Here is a 19,427-nt window from a genome sequence, read left to right as displayed (position 1 = left end):
AAGTGAAAAATAAACAATATGATCACGTCTAAAAATGTAAAAAGTAAATTCTGATATTTAAAGCAACACTATGTAACTTCTACCAAGCAACAGCACCCTCTGCAGACAGATGCCTTTTCTTCAAAATAAGAAATCATGAAACTAGGAAACATGAAACTGAAATCGCAGCACGGGAAAAAAAAAAGAACACTCGAGTAATTTTCCTCTATCGCCCTCTGAAGGTGTTTCCAGTCCACCTAGCCCCACCCACCTCTGCAGTCCAGCCAATGAATGAAAAGCATGTGAAACAGGTGCAGCACTGAAAGCTTTGTGAAGAAACAAGTCGATAACGGTCGTTGTGAAAACCACCTGTTTTGTTTAATTTCATAACTGACACACAAAAATAATCTACAAAAGACCAAATTAAATTATAACAACCAGTTAACCACGAAATGTCATTTTTACCCCCCCCCCCCCAAAGAAAGCACAATTTAGAAGATGTCACCCACTGCTCCAGTCACAACTTCACTAGGACACTCATGGGTTTACAGTTGTGGGGATAAATGTCAAATCACTTACGTACACACTCAGATACACTCGCACACACTGACCAGCAACACCCCATCTTAAAAAAGACAACAGGAGCAATCTTTGGCGTCGTTCTTGGCACTGCGGGTCAGTCTAACATACATGGAGGAGGTGGGGAAGAAGTAGGAGAGACTCAGGAAGAACGGTTTTGTTAACAGAGGTATTCAACAGAAGGAAGGTGTCTCCATCACGGAGTTCAGACCGACGGCGAGGGAAATTGTTGCTTTGAGTTTGAGAGGATGTTAGCTGTAAGCTAACCAACATACGCACAGACCATTTTTGCTACCTTTGGATGCACATGTTCACGCGTAACAGACTTTAGCCTTACATTTTCCTGAACCTTAAGTTGACTACTTGTCATTCTTAGCAGTTCATTATCAAGTGTAACCTGATTTTAAAAAAGTGTTCACTTTTGTAAAATTAGCTGAATCATCAGCTTCAGAAACAAGCTTGAATCTCCAACTTCTTCCTGATGACCAATCCGCTTAACGCTGTGAAAATCTTGTTACCAACATATCAACAGACTGTTAAGCTAATTCTATTGTCACTATACGACTTGAACAAAATATGCTGATTGATCAAGCGAGCAGAATGCTGCAGACATGATGTAGAGTTTAATTTGTTACAAGTGACGACTTGTAAACAACATTAGTCAGCTAGCAGAAGTAATTACAACTGGGAAAAGACTTTTCTTTTTAAAAGCTCTGATACATCAGAGTCTGCTCCAATAAGGAAGAGTCTGAAAACAATCAAATATGGCCGCTTAACATATGAACTAAACTACTTTTAATGCTACAGTTACTGTCAATGCGCAGTATTTTAACTCAGCTGTAAAACAATAGATTCGATATATCAATGCGTATGCATTGTTTAAGCACAGCGAGGACATAAAACACATGGACCTCCGATTTGTTTGATAAGACATTAATCGTCACATTATCGAAAACAATCTTTTTATCTTTAAATAATTGTAGGCCATGTTGTCCTGCTCTACATGACACAGCATCTTGAGTTGTGAGCTTGTGAAGTCGCAGACATGGAAATATTGGAATGATGCTTGAACACTCGCACACTTCTGCTGCCGTGGCATAAAAGCAGCATTATCTTGTCAGCGTGGCATAAAAAAACCTTTTCCCTTGAGCGGAAACATTTGATTCACACAGACACGTCTTCACGGCAAACTGCACATTGTGTCTAATCGCATCTTTCCTGTGATCTTGGGTGCAAATGGTCCGCTTCTCAAACTCACTTCACAGTCTGTCTGAACTCGCGTGAGAAATCTCAAGTGACACAGTAAGATCATCTACAAACATTCACAACTTCCAAAAAAAAAAAAAAAAAAAAATGCACTGACAAGTTGAGTAGAGGTTGAAAGCCAAGCGACAACTTGCACTTTTGCATTGAGCGTTTTACAGTCCTGCATAGATCTTTTTCATACTTTATCAATACAAACTAAGGCGTTGTGTTATATTTAGTTGGTTTGAGTTAATAAGCAGAGAAAGTAAATGAAAAGTCTTAAATAAAAAAAAAGCAATTCAAGTAGGCTACAATCTTGACGTTTCCCCCTCTCTCACAGGCAGCTCCTCTCTCCAGAAGAGGAGCCCGAAACATTTTCAATTCAAGTCTTTTTTCCAGAAAAGGTCCAGTGTGATTAAACAGCACCAAAAACACACTGAGCGAGAGAGGGGCATCAGATACACTCGCTCATTATTATAGAAAGGGGATACACGTCCTTGCCCTTTCATACAGAATTATCTGGAAAGAAATTAACAGTATATTGTGTATTTTTATGTACATACACACGCATTCAAATCAAATTCAATGCTCGCTTGCTCGCTCTCTCTATAGCACACGCACGCACGCACGCACACTCACACACACACACAATAACATGTTGTCCCTGTGTAAATTACAAATAATTTATCAATATTAATTTAAGCTACTACTTAACAGTCATTTGTGGGAGCAGAGGTGACCAACAAAATTTCTACAGACACAACAAAGTCCCACATCTGAGACAAAAGACAGAAAAATAAAAATTCATTACTCAGTCTGTTTTTCTTTTTTCTTTTTGTACTGCAAGAAGAGTCCTGTTACTTCACCTAAGCTTAAATACAAATTATATTACGCAGCGAACTACTACTCTTGTCCGTACCGCCACCACCTCGCTCACGCTCATTCCACAGTGATCAAGGTCTGTCATATGTAAACATGTTGACAAAAAAATTAAATAAAAATAAGCAGAACAAAGGTAAGTGTTCTCGTCATTCACTCCGTCTTGTTCTCATACCCGGTTGATTAGAAAATACAGTTACATTAATTTATCGTTGCCACTTATAGTGAGGATAAACTGATTCTCCTATAGGTCCGTTTTTAAAAGAGGCAGTGGAGTTCCGCCCCCCTCATACCACATCATCGTGTCACTCAAAGTGAAGATTCTTATTGGTGGATGTGTCCACGAGGCGCTGATGTCCCCCCCACTGGTGTCTGTCTACTGCGCTGCTATTGGTCAGTGGGATTTCCTCTTCACGTCTCCTCCCTGGCTTTGGTTCGCATCTGCATGAAGAAGGACGCAGATTTTTTATCAGGTGGATGAGAAATTGTTTTTTTTTCCTGTAAGAGATCCAACAGCCTGAAGCATCAACTGATTTAATATATCTACTGGTCAAGTTCACACACTGCTCCTCCTCATACCACTCCACAAAATAACAAATATAATAACTTAATAATAAGTTTAATCAGACTTTATTGAAATAGTCAACTAGAGACACAAGTATTGGTGTCTGTTGACAAATCCCATTGTCAACCTATCACGTATTATACTAGTATATAGTATAAACTTTATACTAGTAGAATGTTAAAGGGTCATTTAAAGGTCCAGTGTGTAAGATTTAGGTGAACGGGAACTATTAGCAGAAATTTAATGTAGAATAATTCTCATGATGTTTTCACGAGTTTGGTTCATCTAAATTGTATGAATTGTAGTTTTCTTTACCCCAGAAAAGGTCCTTTATATTTAAATACTTTATATTTACATCGAGGTGGCCATGTTTTTTACATTAGTCCAGACTGGACCAACTAAAACCTTTTGAGTTTTTATGACAACTGAAGCTGCCACAGGTTCTTTTTCATGTTTGGAAGGAGAGGGTGAGGTGAGGGGTGTTCAGCTGCAACATGCAACTTCACCACTAGATGTCACTAAATTCTACACACTGTACCTTTAAGTCAATTAGAAATAATGTCTGTTACAGTTTGTCCACCAGAGAGTGTGTTTTATTTCACAACATATCCTTATCAGTGCTCTTTATAAAAACAAACTTAATTTAAATCAAGTAAATTTACTGTAATTTTCATGTATGATATGAAAGAAAATGTATTGATCAATATTGTGTATTATCAATTTTAAACCCTTCAGTACATGGACAGGTGAAGGGGAAATAGGCCCTGAGACACAGACAAGTAAAAGGCTCTTAGTGGTTAGTGGTTAGTCTCTTTGTGCTACTTTTGGCCATATTTTGGGGTATTTTTCATTGTCTTTGTTGGCATTTTGCAACAATTTTTACTTGTTATATCTCTGTGGTTGTTTGAGTGATTTACCAACTGTAGCTAGGACTACAGAGGACAAGCCAAAGGGAAAGCCAACAACAACACTGAAGCAAGCACAAAGACACACAAACAACACAGCAGCTGAGCAGGGGACAACAGTTCGACCTGACACAGACAGATGGAGGGCAGGGGGAGGAAGAGAAATGCAGATTACCTGAGAAAGCAAGCTGCAAGTGAGGAGGTAAGGCAGCCTGCGACCCTGACTGGAGACTCTTATACAGTTCTGAGGAGAGATGGAGGGAAGGATGGACAGATGAGAGGGGAGAACAACAACAATGGGGACATGTTAAAATGGAAGCAACAAAAGATAGAGGAAGGGATCAAAGATAGGTGGCAGCGAGGCGCACAAGTACAAAAGGTTGAGATGACGGAGACAAATACAAAAGATGGAGAGAACAAAGGTGAGAGGCAGTGGTTCATAAAAAATAAAAACAAAGGGTCACAGTGAGTGATGTGGAGCACAGCAGACACAGTGGAGGTGCTGCTGGTAAACCTTGTATGTATGAACAATCACGCACAACACTTTAGCAAAGTGGACACACACAGAGAGGCTGGAGTTCAAATAACAAGAAACTATTAATCTAGTAATGACAGTAAAGTCCAGCTCATCTGTCCTCAGTTAAAACCATAGACTTTAAATAAAGATGGACGACATGTCTCCAATTCCCCCCCACTATCCAGATATGAAGCAGTAATAGATCAAATGTGAACACTATCTTTGGAGTCAGAGTCTGTACAATAGCGATAGGGGGATGCAGCCGAGGTAACAATGTCCAGCCGATAAATGTGCTCAACCAATCAGCAAGTCACGGTCTCATCTTGCGACGCATCTTGCGTTTTTATAGCATCAAATGACTGAATAAATCCTAACTTACTGAGAAAATTAACAGTTGAACAACTATCATTGTGATTAGAAATACCCAAATGAAAGAAACCATCTTTAACAACATTAATTTGACAGGAACTTTTACTTTACTAAAATTATAAATTTAGTTTGGTCCCTGTCCCATCCACTAACATGGAGGAGACCAATGTCCAGCCACCAGGTGGCGATCAAGATGCTTGGGCTTAATGCTTGGGGAGCAGTCATGTCGTCCATCTGAATATACTGTCTATGGTTAAAATCATCCTGCTTCATACTCAGAATATTCTTGTAAATCTTCACAGAAATGTGAAGAGAAAATACAAGATTCTTTTTTTTTTAAAGGTCAAATGAAATAATACACAGAAGGATTACAGCCCAGAATCAATTCTATTATCAAGTATAATCTATGAAACATCAAACTACATTGTTGTACAGTAACAATTAAAAACTCACTGAGTCACATGTTTACACCGACATGTTCCCTTGTGAAAATGATCATGGCCACTGTTGTTTACTCCAGTTCTGTTTCTGTACACTAATCCATTAATTCCAGTCTAAAAAATACTTATATAAAACCTCACTAACCTTGTCTTTGATAAAACAAGATTTTTTACCAATATTATATGTATACATGTGTCTTGTAAAATGTCCATTCACCAATGCTCCTCTGTGGCTCAAAGGAAAATCACTACATGTTACTTGTGTGCCTGCTTACCAATTAGGTCGCTCTGTGCTAGGGGGTATCCTGAGTTGGAGCTGGGGGCCGAGCCCATGCCAGCAGCCCCTGGGGCTCCAGGAGGGCTGAAATTGAGCAAGGGGGGGAACTGGAAGGGTAGTGAGACAGGCACCAGGCCTCCCAACATGCCAAAGCCCATGGGCAGAGTGGAGGGGCTGCAGAGGAGGGAGGTGCCTGCGGTTGTTACCTGCAGAAACATCATTCGGTCAGATTAAGTTATCTTGTACTTTGGTTCATATTCTTCTCATTAGAATGATAACTAACCTGCGAGAGGTGTGACGTTGTGGAGGACGAGGTCAAAGTTCCTGAAGCCATCCAGCCGTTTCCCGCCTTCGAGCCGGAGTTGGCCCCGCCTGCCACCCTCTGCCTCTGCCCATGATTGGCTGAGACTGAAGGTGAAGAAGAAGGTGGAGTTTTGTCCGGGTGAATGCAGACAGCTGACACCACTCCTTTGTTGTTGGAGTTGTTGATGCTACTGTTGCTCGTGGAGGACTGAGGTTTCTGAACTCCAGCAAAGCTACAACTGCCCTGTGTCTGCTTCAGCGGAGCACTGCCCAACACGCTGAAGGGCAGCCTGAAGGTTTTGGGGGTTTTGGGGGAGTACTGGTGTTGTTGCTGTTGACCGGCGATCATCTGATGGGAAAGTGGGAGAGAGGGCGATGATGAAGGGGAGGGGGAGGAGGAGGGAGGTGGAGTAGGTGCAGGAGGCCGAGGGGTGAGCTTGATGATGGAAGAGGAGTTGCTGCTGTGGGAGGACTTTGTGAGGGTGGCCTGCATGGGTGTGATGAAGTTGGGCTGATGGTGGTAGTGTGTGTGGGATTTAGCTTGAGAGGAGTGTGAGGTATGGGATATGGGGGACGGCGAGGACACCACTGAGGGGGAGGGGCAGAAGGATTGCAGACAGGGGTGGGAGGTAGAGTTGGAGCGGGACTGGGATGAGGGCGAGGAAGAAGGCGTGATGCTGCTGCTGACGGCGCTGCCGTTGCTGCTGATGCTACTGGCTTTGGCACTGCTCTTAGCCAGTCCTTGAAGAGCTCCCACAGTTCCCAGTATCCCCACAGGGCTAACAAAGCCCTTCTGATGGGGGGGCAGCAGAGGGGAAGCTGTGGGCGGAGGCCGTTGCCTCGAGGGTGATGGGGAGGGGTGTAGGTGCATTTTGCTACTCCCGCCCATCATTGAGCTTGTCCTGTGACTGGGTGATACCAAGGTAATATGTCTCTGATTCTGGGTTTGACTCACAATGGCAGATCCTTTGATCGAACCATAGGCGCCATCTGTTGTCCTGGGGACCAGCGACAGGCCTGCCGCCTGCACACGAGCCATGGAGGAAACAGCCGAAGACGAGGAGGTAGAAGAGGAGCTTGGTAGCATTGTTATCGTTGTTGGCAAATTCCCAGCAGACCCAGCTGCCAGTGGAGCGGCTTCCACCTTAGACAGGGACAGATGCTGAGTCATAGATGTGACTGAGGCAGAGAGCTGTGATGCTGCAGGGTAGTGAGGGGTGACGGGAGGGGGAGAAGAGGTGGGGATTTGCAGGGGTGGGGGCGACAAGGGGCTGTCTGAGAACCCAAGGCCCTTGGATGCATTGCTGAGGAGGGCCAGAGCATGGGAGATGGAGTCCAGAGAGGGAGCGGTCAGATCCTCATCCAGGGAGTCCGACAGACAGATGGGCTCAGAGGGCGAAGACGAGGAGAGGGGCTGGCGGTTGGAGGTCACAGCGGATGTGGAGGTGGACAGCGATGGTGTGGAGATCATGGTGAAAGGGGGTTTGTGGATCCACAGACCCTCCTGAAGAACAGAAGAAGTTTGTTGAGCATCAGTATCAAAGAAAACGACAAACGTTTATCTATTGCCTTGATAAAGTCAGTAAAATCTTTACAGCCTTCATTGTATATTTAGGCTTCTTTTAATGTATAAAATCACAAAGTGATTGCTGTGCTGAATTTTGTTGCCAGTAGCATAATTTAAATTCAAAGAACAGCAGGTTGAAGTATTAGGATTAAATCTTGGAGCAGTAGCTTGGTAAGTATAACATGACTCTTCTGTATTACTGATAAAACTAGTGGAAATGTGCAGATAACATACAGTACATGGTCTGAGTTATCACTCACCTTGGCTTTGGCCTTGGGCCCAGGCACCATTCTCCTTTTGACACTGTGAAAAAAACATACCAGCAAAGAAATATTCATCCCTTTCTATTTACATTTTGAACAGTCATTAAAAAGTAGTTAGTGTAAGTGAGGAAGCACAAGCTGTTTGAGATGAAGTTCATACTCACAGGTTTCCAGTGAGGTGGCTGTGAACAGCCAGACTCTCCTTAAATAAAATCCTGAGCAGAAGAAACACAAAGACATCAACTCTGTTAACTGTTGAGGGTTAAAAAAGCGTAAACAGACTGTGAGTGCATTCACCTGCAGCTGAGATGCTAGCTCACCCACACAACCACAGTATTTCCTACATTTTGAATTAGAAACACCGCACATGCTAACAGCTACATGTCTCCAGCTCACAGAGGAAATAGTGCGAGTGTTAGATTGACCAGTCATGTTTTATGGTTGGCTTTGGGTTTTGTGTGTGCTATATCAATATTAATAGCTTTGAAACTATTTCTATTAACAACTCGCTCAGATCAAAACTATTGGTTGTTGGCATTTTACTTTATTGATTGATTCTACCCTCTGATCTCATTATGCTACATGACTCATGAGTACGAGCTCTGTACTACCTTGGATGGATCCATGTGCTGAACGGTTTACATCTTTTACTTCTTCCTGTTTTGTTTGCAGGACTTTATCACCGTGCAAACATATTTTGTTGCTTTTGCTGCCATTTCAGTGTCTTCCAAAACAACTACAGTTGTTAATAGAAAATGTTAATAGAGCTCAACAGTCACAGCCTCTAAATTCAATTTCTATTGGAAACTTCTAAAGCTAACTTTTTTCAGTGTTGTATCACTGCAAGACTTTCCTCTTTAACACCTAATTAAAATCATTCAAATCCTTACAACATAAGCTTAAATGTTTTGTAAAACAATAAACCTTATAAATAGGAAAAGCAATGAAATTACATTATTTGAAATTTAAAAAAGAACAGTTTGATCCAAAACATGTTTGAATATATCAATATATATCTTAATATTACATTAGTTATTTGAACTATGGTTAGAACAGGATCATGCAAACATTAATCTCCCATGGGCACCACCCATTGTTACCAGATTTTACACTGCACATAACTTGAAGACTGAGGCATTAGATTTACAGAAATAAAATGAATTCTAGCTATTATATTTCAGATTAATTATAACAGGATCATACAAACAACCATTAACCACGGCCAGTTAGGGGCCATCTACAGGACATCCATTCTCGGTGGGTTTGAATGTCATATGAACATGCTATAACCCTGTCTTTAGTTAAAATGGTTTTCTCAATTCATATAGGAAATATCTTTCAATATACACACTTATCATTTGATGAGAAAATGTCTACGTAATTTACCACTGTTGTATGTAAGGTGTAAAATGCTTTTGAAAATAAATTCCATTCGGTGGTAAGAAACTAGCTTGAGCCAGTAAATACAAGACACACACAGACCTGGTCTGCATCCAACCCTTGGGCCATAGTGGTTTGGCCTCATTCTCTAAGAAGGCCTTGAGGTACTCCTCCACAGACAGAGAGCACTGGTTCTCCATGTCATAGCAGCTCAGCTTCACTCGCACCAGGCTGCACAGCAGGTTCCTGCACAAACACATATCATTCAAGACTATTAGAATCTAAACTAGGCTGCAGGTGCAGAGCACATAAGGCCGGAGGGAGCCAAGGGTGAGAATGATTGTGTGAAAAAAAATGTAAAAAGCTGTTGATTTCCAAAATTTTCATGACGTTATTTTTATCCATTTCAGTAACTGAGGAATCTGAAAGGCCTGTGTAAGTTTGCATGATTCATACACCAAAGGTGGAGGGCGTCAGGAACGATCAAAGTGCCAGGGTTTGAGAGAGCACTTTAGGATACAGTGTCAGATCATCAAGTACCAAACACAAACTGCAGCTACATCTTCACCTGAGTTTGTCATCCCAGACAAACTTCTTCCTCGGGCCCATCACCCTTTTCCCAGGTTTCTCCTCATCCTCCTCCTCGGAGCCGTTCTTATCTCCCTCCTCTGACTGCTGCCTGCAGGGGACGGACACACACACACAGTCAATAACATAAAACTAAAGTTTGGAGAAACTTTATTGGAAATCCTTCACAATAATAATGACATTCTTGTGTTTGGGAGAAGGAAGAACTATGAAGACACCAGGCTGTAAAAACATGCAGGGTGAAATATCTAACTATTCTCTAAACAATTACTTAAACAATTGTCCAACTTTAATTTCGTATGTGTTTTTTCAGCTGGTAAAAAGAAAGGAAGCAGAAGACAATGAAAGTCAAGACAAAGTTTTTCACTCAAGCATTTTCTGAAAGAAAAAATGAGTTACTCACTTTGCAACCTTGGCCATGCAATCCATGTTGTATTTTGCTATCTGCTCTGGCATCACACTGCACACCGCCAGCTTCAGCTTCAACAGCGGCGTCCTCACTCGGTCATCCTGAGGGAGCCAACAGGAGGAGGAAGAGTTAGAAGTCAGGGTCAGGAGGAAGTGAAAAGGTAAAAACAGCAACAGCGGGAAAAAAAGAACAAAGAGATAAACAATAGAAAGTTCAAGGAAAACCGAAGGCAGGCGAGTGTGAGTGGGAGAGTATGTTGATGTATTTTGTCAATAATGCTACTTTAATGGTCCGTGACAAAAGACATTTGGAAGCCTGTTTGTCAGAGCCAGTCGTCTGCACATTAACCACTGAGGCAGTGAAGGTGGCTGGGTATTAAGCTTTATAACAAAAATAACTAGAGGATCAGATTTGGGGTTTGACCACAGGAGCTGAACAAAGCAACTCTCAGGAACATGAAATACAAATCAGAAAACATTTTACTTCCTCTGTGAAGAGCAGATATGATGAATGATATGCAATAAAAAATTTAATCAGAAACACAAAAAAGAGAAGAGAAACAAGAACAAAACATGACCGGTGTAAATTACTCGAAAACAGAAAAGTATTTAAGTCTCTACATTTTCCTGAAATTTTCTAGATGGGCTGTCTGTTTGTCATGTCCTGCTGTATGCATGCTCTACCCAAGTGCCTCCCCTCGCCTGAATGTTCCAGGCAATTTCCTGTTGTTGTAAATGCATCTGATCCAGACAATCTCCTGCATTGTTCTTCATATGTGAACGGTAAACTCTGAAAAGAGCTCAAGTCAGATCACTACAACGATTTCAAGAAGATTGCGAACAATACCATGGGTCCATCTAAGTTTGGCCACTGTTTCAGAGGTCTGTTAAGAGAACAACACAATCTTCACCATTTTTTCAGATGAAAAGCTCTTTAATTCAGCTTACTAACATTCATACTTTTTATGTGTAGGTGAAATTCCTGAAGAGGAAGTGATTCAATGAATGTTTCTGCCATCACTGATATCAACACCCAAGGTACCTCTGAATATTAGTGTCAGTCAGATATATTATGTAAAAAACTACCCAGCAGGCCAGATATTATTGCTAACAGCCCAGTTTTGGCCTGAGAGCCACCAGTTGCTGACCACTGTTTTAATGTCTAATCTTAGATAACACTGAATTCTTGCAAAGCTTTACTTCTAATCCTCTACAAAACTGTAAATGTAATAATGCATGAATCTATTTGGAGACTGCACTCTTCTTTGTGAACAGAGGATTTAGCCCTCCCTGAATCTGACTTCTAGTGACCATTGAGCAATCAAACACACAGCCGCAAGGAAAGATTTGTTTTCTACTAACATCCTAAATCAATATGACATGAAGGGATTCCTCACTTCCTCGCTCACCTGGATGTTGAGGCTGAGCTTCTTCAGCCGTTTGAGGAGGGCTTCTTTGTTGCACGGCACAAATGCCTCCATGTGCGAGTAGATGTCTGAACGTGCCTCGCGAGGCTGCTCCTGGACCTGCAGCTCGATACTGAGAGGAGGAAGAGCAAGGAGAAGAAGTCAGCATTTCGGGACACACGAGGGAGAGACAAATAAAAAGATGGGATGTGGTGAGGGAGATAAAGAATAAAAGAGGAACAGAGGACTGAAGGGCAGTCACGGAGGAGTGAGGAGGAGGAGGATGAACATAAATAAAGTTGGAGGAACAAGAGACAGGAATGGAAATGAGTAGCATGTCATTAACACAGACAAAGGGAGAAACACTGAGAGACAACAGGAGAGGTGATGAGGGAAATCTGCTGAAAAAGAGTGAGAAAGACTGAAAGGGGAGGGGGAGAGAGTGAGCTGGGATTTGGCTGACTGTGATTTAAAAGCTGTCCTACTCACTCCAGGAGAATGTTATTCATGTCCAGGGTGAAAAATTTCTTCCTGCCCTCCTGATCAAACTGCCGCGAGGCCTGTGGGAGAAAAGGTTGAGTCAGCAAACAGCACTGTTCCATACAGCACATATAAATATACGTATATCTGTGGAGCTAAGCCTCTGAGGACATTACTGACAGACACAAATACGTCTTCTCCACCTGCCTGATCCTGACCTTACTCACCTCGTTCTAATTTTAACTATACATCTCAAAAATACACTCTGTCCACTCTGGGCAGCTGAGAAAGTTCTCCATCACACTCAGATTAAATGAGGAATCCAACTGAACAGGGAGGTCTCAGTCCACCCAAAAATTCACTCATTATCTACTCACCACTATGCTTTGATATGTGGTCATAATCAAAATTTAAACTACTGTTAAATCCACCTACTGATCACAGGAAGTGTCCTAATCTGTAAACAACAGTGGTAACACGTGTGCATCATCAAGTGCCATGTAGGGACTTTACCTGATTTATTTGAAACAATAAAGGAATTGCAGAAACATGTGTTTTGCTTTTGTTCTGCTCTGCATTTCAACAGCAACATTGGACCAAATAAACCAAACTACAGGTCAAGTGAAGTGATGAATCTCCTTCCTCTATGCTGAATTTGAAAGCAACAGAAAAATCCACCATTTCATTCTTTATTTCTCCTCCTTACTCTTCTCTTCATCACCTCAGTAATCCTTCATTTGCATCTCTCTTTTCAATTGCCTCTCTCTGCCGCTCATAACATTTCTACCAACAACTAGACAAAGATTTCTCAGCTACAGTTTGACTCTGAGTTATAAGAGCAACAAAAACATGAAAACCTATTCAAAAGTAGAAATTCCAGCCCTTTTACAGTTACATAAAAACCCTCAGGGTTATGCCTGGAGCCGATACTTAAAGAGACTATTCTCATTGGACTGAACAATAACAATAACAACTTTGTGCCACTTTCTCCTCTGACTGGCATTTGTGTTAAACTTCAATAAAGAGGCTTCATCAGTAATTGCAGCCACCCACAGAGAGGCTACAGTCAACTCACCGCCCGCAGGTCCTCGATGCGTTTAATAAGAGGAGCAGGCAGTCCGTCAGGCAGCGGAGGCGGAGAAAAAAGTGCGCTGGAGGATCCTAGGCTGCGCCCTTGGCCCCCTCCTCCTGCTGCTGCTGCTGCTGCTGCTTTATGAGCCGGAACACCAACTCCCAAAATGCCGTTCTCCCTGGCCGTCACCATGGCGTGCTGCTGGTCCGAGTCCGACAAGCTGAAGTCCAAGTCGCCTAGGAGATCCTGCAGCTCCTTCTCGTTGGCCGAGCCCAACAGTGACATCACAGCAGGGTCCGAGGTGAGGTCTGCCAGTGTGAGGTCGTTGCTGGCTGTGTTGTCCTGCGGTAGGGTGGAGTTAGAGGCTAACAGGTGGTTCGTAGAGTTGGCAGAGTGTGGTTTGTTAGCCACGCCTCTTGCCAGACCAGGGTGAGGCATGTTGGGGTTTCTTTTTCTCATCTCCTCCTTCTCCCGGGTGAAGCGGCGGAGCATGGCTGCCAGGTACAGCGAGTCCTTCATCAGCTTCTTCCTCTTCTTCTTCTCTGGCCGATGGAGGTGGAGAGCTGTGACCCTGATAAAGTGAAACACAACAAAGCCTCTTTTTAGCAAAATGTTAAACATTCAGTGTGTAAGATTTAGGTGAAAAGGGATCTATTAGCAGAAATTGAATATAAATAACCCTAGTGATGTTTTCACTCATGTATAATCATCTAAATTGCACGAATTGTTATTTTATTTACCCTAGAATGGACCCTTTATATATATAAATACTTTATATTTACATCGGGAGCGGGTCCTCTCTCTTTTTTTTTTTTCAGCAGCAGCCCAGTTTTTTCCAGGTTCGGATCAGATTTAGGATATGACCTTTAAATGGAACATGACAAACATGTTCATCTCCCTCTACAAACAATTCTGCCAGTATTCACATATTGATCATCTATGTGAAGTTGTGTCTTAATTCCTAATCAGATCATGTTCTCCACCAATAGTGAACAATCAGAAAAACCAGAATAATGTGTTTACATGCTGCACTGTCTTGGTTTCTATAGGTTTCTATTAGAGTACTCAGGTAGTATCAAGGTTTCTTAAAACTAAGAAAACAAACGAGTCACTGAGAGGCTTAAGTTGGGCCTAATAGTTTGCATTAACAAATCTGAAGCAAGTGGTCTATCTGTTCTGCTGAAGTAATTTCAGTTGACACGGATGATGCGCTAGCTGTTGCTTTTTTTTAGTTTAATTCGTTCTCCTTAAATATGATGTTGATTCAGTTGTTAGTTCTGTAAGTACACTTACAACTATTTCTTTGAGAATGCCGACCAATGTGAATGTCAGTCATGTGGACTGCCCTCTGTATTAAACATCACAGCTTGTTACAATGTATTTAAATTGACTTACAACAACTTATACATTAGAATTCATGCAGTTGACAAGCTAAGCAGGAAGATGATGTCCACCTTAACCTCTGATCAGTCAACAGGTTCTCTAGCTGCTATTAACAGATGTGAGAACTGGAACCAAACTTCACTCAAATCAAATTTTGATAAATCTGCCAACCTTTAAAATCCCACGAAGGGAACTAAGACATTTCAAGGAGAACAATAAATGAAACTCCTGCTGCGAATACTGCAACACACGTTTTCAGATGGCAAACTGAGGCATCAACACACGCTGACAAGTCAGAAACAGGGGAAGAGCGTGGAACCATGGGGATTCTGAGGGATTAACCTGCACATTCTGCTCAGAGAGAACTGACACACACACATACATATATATATATATATATATATATATATATATATATAAAGCATCCATTTCATAACAGCACAATAGGAATAGCTGCTGCTATTTTGGGATCTTGTTTTCGTAATGGTGGCATGTTGGAGTATTGGGCTTATTTGAGCGTGGATAATAGACCGTTTTCTAGAAGGAGGCTCTGGCTTGTCACAGCAGAAAAGAGCAAGACACAGTCAGCATCCCTGCCTCATGATAGATGTATGAGTGGGTCGCATAAAGGGAGAGGAGTATAATGTCACACAGGGTGGTGGATTATTAGCGGCATAAAGAGCGGACAAATGCGTCATCACATATTCACAGTGGCCTACAAATCCAGGCCTGTCCAAAAGGTTGACTTTTTAAGCACAGGAGGAAAAACTTGTGCTTTTTGACATTATGAATAGAATAATTTTCAGCCGCCTCGCAAAATGGAAATGATGCATTTGATTAAGTGAGAGATTTTTTCCTGAGGGTCTATTTTAGAGATGCGAGGAAAGTGATGGCCTCATGACAAGAACTTACTGACAGGGCAGGAGTTTCAGCTTGCTCAGACACTCAGGGGCCATTAATTCCTCTTTTTAATTAATATAAACCCATAAATCCCTTAAATGCACGAATCTACCTTTACAAACTGGCACAAGACAACCACAAAAATAGAAGCCATGATACTAACCCTTGTTTGGGTACTCTGTTCTTTTTTGGGTTCTTCTCTTCCAGATTGTTAACTTCTTTCTTTTTTCTCTTCTTAATCACCTGATCCTTGTTGTCATTTGGTTTCTGAAACAAGAGCATATAGAAGAAGTAAGTCTAAGCAGATGACGATATTACACAATGGAAAAGGATGAATTCTGCTTGAGAAACGCACACAGTGCTCTGTGTGTGAGTGTGTGAGTGTGGGGGGGAGACAATAGTGTGTCTCAGCAGAGATTCCCAGTGTGTTTTAGCATTAAACCAAAACATTCATATTTCCCTGAAATAAGTGTATTTTTAGGAGCAACAAATTTTCATCTGTGAGGATTAGCTAAATGACATGATTAACACTATGTATAAAGTAGTAGACTATGTGTCATCCTTATTTGTTGTAGATATGTGCTTTCACAAACTCTTTCTCACAATGTCAAATAAAATAAACAAGATTAAAAAACATGAATAAAAACAAAGGTGCAGTCTCACCTTGTCCTCCTCTCCCTCTGACTCAGAGGCAGCTCTGAACTGAAGCGTGCCAGTGTTGATGTAAAATCCCCCCAGCTTTGTGGTCAGAGAGGCCGGCACCAGCTCATCATACTGAGAAAAATAACAACAGAAGACAGTTTGTGGTATAAGATCACTGGAAACCCAGAGAAGAGAAATGCTCTTACATTAAAAAAATATGGATATAATCTCCCCATTTCAAAACATGCTGAGTAACTGATAATGTTTTTCATCATGATTTCACAGAGCAGCCCAGGCTCTTCAGCGGGTCAGTGAAAATGGACGACTTGTACGCCAAAATAAATAATATCACTGAGAAGAATCACAGAGCCTCAGGCCACAGATGAAAACATTTTTCCATCATGGAGCAAATCCAAACAGAAAAGGGTCAAATAGTTGCTGCCAATGTGAGAGTGCAGAGAGAACAGCTATCAAAACAAAATGACAAATATTGTATAATGACAGAGAATCAATACAATGAGCATAATTCTAGCTATTATAGACAGACAGAGTGATAGCCTATGAATACTGAGCAACAAGCAATAAAACATAAACAAATGCATGTCACTGTGTGGACGCAGGCAGCATGTATGCATTCATGCATCATTACGATTATTTTAGACTGTAGTTTCAGCTTGGTTGTAATAAGACACACGTGTCTATCTATAGAAGTGTCTTTGAATGCACTATATGAAAACAGCAAGCGGGAAAATGAACATTTAAACCAGAGAAGAATAATGTCTGCAAATATATCAGCAGGTAATGAGGGAGGAAAGAGATCAAGGTCTTGTTATAAAGATCAAATAGATCAGACTAGACGAAGGTGACATCCTGGGAAAAAAATACACGCATAAGTTAAAAATCATAAAGCAAAGAAGACTCACGGCTTCTGAGTTGTCGATGAAGGGGTCTGTCTCGTCGTAGCCAAAACCTATATCGATCAAATCTTGCATTCTGTCCTTCCTCTTCTTCCCTATATTACTCTAATAAAAAAAACATACCCAAATACTAAGTTTTCAGTTCATGTGTAAATTCCTCAAATATAAGTTGATTTTAAATTTGGCCTTTTTCAGAGCAAGGATTAAAAAAATCCCACAATTAAAATCAAGTGTCTTGTGTTGCAGCGATTTGGTTTGTGTTTCCTAAAACGTTCATAGAAGACAACCACAACTTGAGTGATATTGGCCAGGCCAATATGTATGTCGATATCAGAGACAGAATCATTGAGACACATTATTTATATATATATATATATATCAGCCTAATGATGGATTATTTGCCTCTGTTGTTTTCTTGTTATTGCATTTATTTGAAAATACCCAGTATTAGTCAGTGTATTATTTTAACATGATCAGATGAGTAACACGTGCAATAAAATTAAAACTCACATATTTGTTTTCAAACTTTTTCGCCAAGGCCTCCACCTGGAGCCGCTCTCTCTCGTCGTCGTTGAAGGGGTCGCTGGGATTTTGGGGGGGTGAGATCACACTCTGAGGTTTATTCTTTGCCTGGAACAAATATTGGAGATTGAATGTTAAAGATGGAAAGCAGTTTCAATGCTGGCCACACTGAAACACTGTTAGCTTCAGCAGGGTGTCACTGAACATGTGTTTACATCTCAAAGAAAACCCACTTCTATGTAATATTATTATTATTGTTGTTGTTGTAGTTGTTGTCATGAAACCTAAATAACCTGCACATGTGGTATCTTTGTAAGAACACTGACATCCAGTTTCCATGCACAGCATAAAAATGTTAATTAAATCAATTTTACACAGCAGAGTCCATTATCATTATTGTCATTAATAGGAGTAGAATTGCCATGAAACCTAAAAATAACTGAATCCAGAAACAACCAAATACACCAAACATGGTGCAGACATGATCATCTTACGAATTCCAATAAGAAATGTTTGATTATCCTGTGGTTCACCAAACTTTTTTTTTTTTTTTTTTTTTTTTTAAATCATAATTCCCTTTAGAATAAAACCACATCTCTGCCCAAGACAAACTGCGCAGGATCCAGAAGGAGCCAGTGTTTGATGCCTCAGCTCTGACATTTGCCTCGCTGCCATGCTACATCCTGGTACTTCCATCATCAGCTATGCTCTCTCATCTATCTATCACCCGCAGCCACAGGGCCAGGCTGCATGTGGCATTCCCCAGTGCAGAAATGGCTGTGACCGGGCTGTTGCTGGGCAAGTCACAGGGAACAGGACACAGGTAGCGGCACAGGATCAGCTTGATGTCGGCGTGTGAAGGAGCAGGAGGAGGTGTTTGGTTGAAAGGCTCCGATGTGTTAGAGAGCGGCTGAAGTTGGAGAAACACACCGAGAGTAGACTCTCCGCATGAGTGGAAATGAAAGACAACAGTGCCGCTGACTAATGGTCACTTTGAAACCACCTCCTCTTCTTTACTCAGCAATGACAAGTCCTCACACTTCCAACAGCCATTAAACCAGCTCGGCCTCTCTGACTCCACTTCCACCGGCAGCTTCCTACCTGCAGGTTCTGGATGAGTTCTCCGTAATTAAACTCGGCGGAGGAGCGGTCGTCGGGCTCGGACAGCGGCAGGTTGAGCCGCACCGTCGCCCGGCTCTCGCCTCCTGCCTCGTCCCTGTCGCCGCCTGCGGTTTTTCCGAGGCGACTGTTGCTGCTGGCAGCGTCGCCACCTCCACCTCCTGCCCCGGTCGCCGCCTCGACCTCCTCGGCTCTGCCGAAGCTGAAGTCGGCCCCATCCTCCAGCCGCCGCTTCCTGGACTCCGCGGCTGCCCCGGCTGCGAAGGCCGAGAGGGTGACAAATTGCACTTTTCTCGGTTCGGCCATTTGGATGAGCCGCCTGCCTGAACCTCGCTCCGGACACACAGCGACAGCGAGGAGACGAGCTACTTCGCGAAACTACTCCGAATTGGTGGATTGAAGACGGAGCTCCGCCGGCTGCTCGGTGCCTACTCACGGCTCAGGGCCTCCTCCGCACCATGCGGGCTCTAATCCAGGGGATGCGACGGTGGCGGAAAAGTAGCTTTTTCGGCAGCTCCTCGCATCCTCAATCTGCTATGGGACCGAGACATTCACAGGAGCCATCTTGGGTTTCGGGAGTAAATAAAATATCAAGAGAGAGGGGTCGCTGCGCGTGCGCACACGCACCAAACGGAACCATCGTGACACGAGGAGGGGGCGGGGGCAGCGTCGCCTCAGCCAATCCGCGCGTGCCCCGATCTTAAACCCGCCCCCGTCACAAC

The 19,427-nt window shown here is 42.3% G+C and overlaps 1 protein-coding gene across 3 annotated transcripts; it reads right to left on the bottom strand.

The window, feature by feature from the left end:
* Positions 1–335: 335 nt before the first annotated feature.
* Positions 336–19,337, bottom strand: ubn2a (ubinuclein 2a). 3 transcript variants are annotated; one of them, XM_020084286.2, is made up of 17 exons: positions 18,688–19,337; positions 17,575–17,694; positions 17,071–17,169; positions 16,169–16,279; positions 15,669–15,772; positions 13,226–13,793; positions 12,160–12,230; positions 11,674–11,803; positions 10,260–10,366; positions 9,837–9,947; positions 9,371–9,514; positions 8,053–8,103; positions 7,886–7,928; positions 6,039–7,562; positions 5,754–5,961; positions 4,328–4,396; positions 336–3,123 (listed from the first exon to the last, which is right to left on the bottom strand). In XM_020084286.2, exons 1-17 carry the CDS (start codon positions 19,009–19,011, stop codon positions 3,077–3,079), a joined length of 3,831 nt encoding a protein of 1,276 aa, XP_019939845.2. In that variant the 5' UTR covers positions 19,012–19,337; the 3' UTR covers positions 336–3,076. The 3 variants fall into 3 exon arrangements, with proteins under 3 accessions (XP_019939845.2, XP_069385621.1, XP_019939846.2); XM_069529520.1 differs by lacking the exon at positions 4,328–4,396; XM_020084287.2 differs by lacking the exon at positions 17,071–17,169.
* Between the last annotated feature and the right edge of the window lie 90 nt (positions 19,338–19,427).

This window comes from Paralichthys olivaceus, chromosome 8 (genome assembly GCF_024713975.1).
Source record: "Paralichthys olivaceus isolate ysfri-2021 chromosome 8, ASM2471397v2, whole genome shotgun sequence".
NCBI classification, from domain to species: Eukaryota; Metazoa; Chordata; class Actinopteri; order Pleuronectiformes; family Paralichthyidae; genus Paralichthys; species Paralichthys olivaceus.
Note: the sequence above shows the minus strand (reverse complement) of the source record. Positions and strands in the feature narration are given on the sequence as shown.

What these genes read in the sequence shown, in the direction of transcription:
- ubn2a (XM_020084286.2), bottom strand. Translation starts at nt 19,011, where the DNA reads ATGGCCGAACCGAGAAAAGTGCAATTTGTCACCCTCTCGGCCTTCGCA. An exon ending in TCATCGACAACTCAGAAGCC is followed by an intron (nt 16,280 to 17,070) that starts GTGAGTCTTCTT and finishes TATTTTTCTCAG; the next exon opens with TATGATGAGCTGGTGCCGGC. An exon ending in AGCCACCTCACTGGAAACCT is followed by an intron (nt 7,929 to 8,052) that starts GTGAGTATGAAC and finishes TTTTTTTCACAG; the next exon opens with TGTCAAAAGGAGAATGGTGC.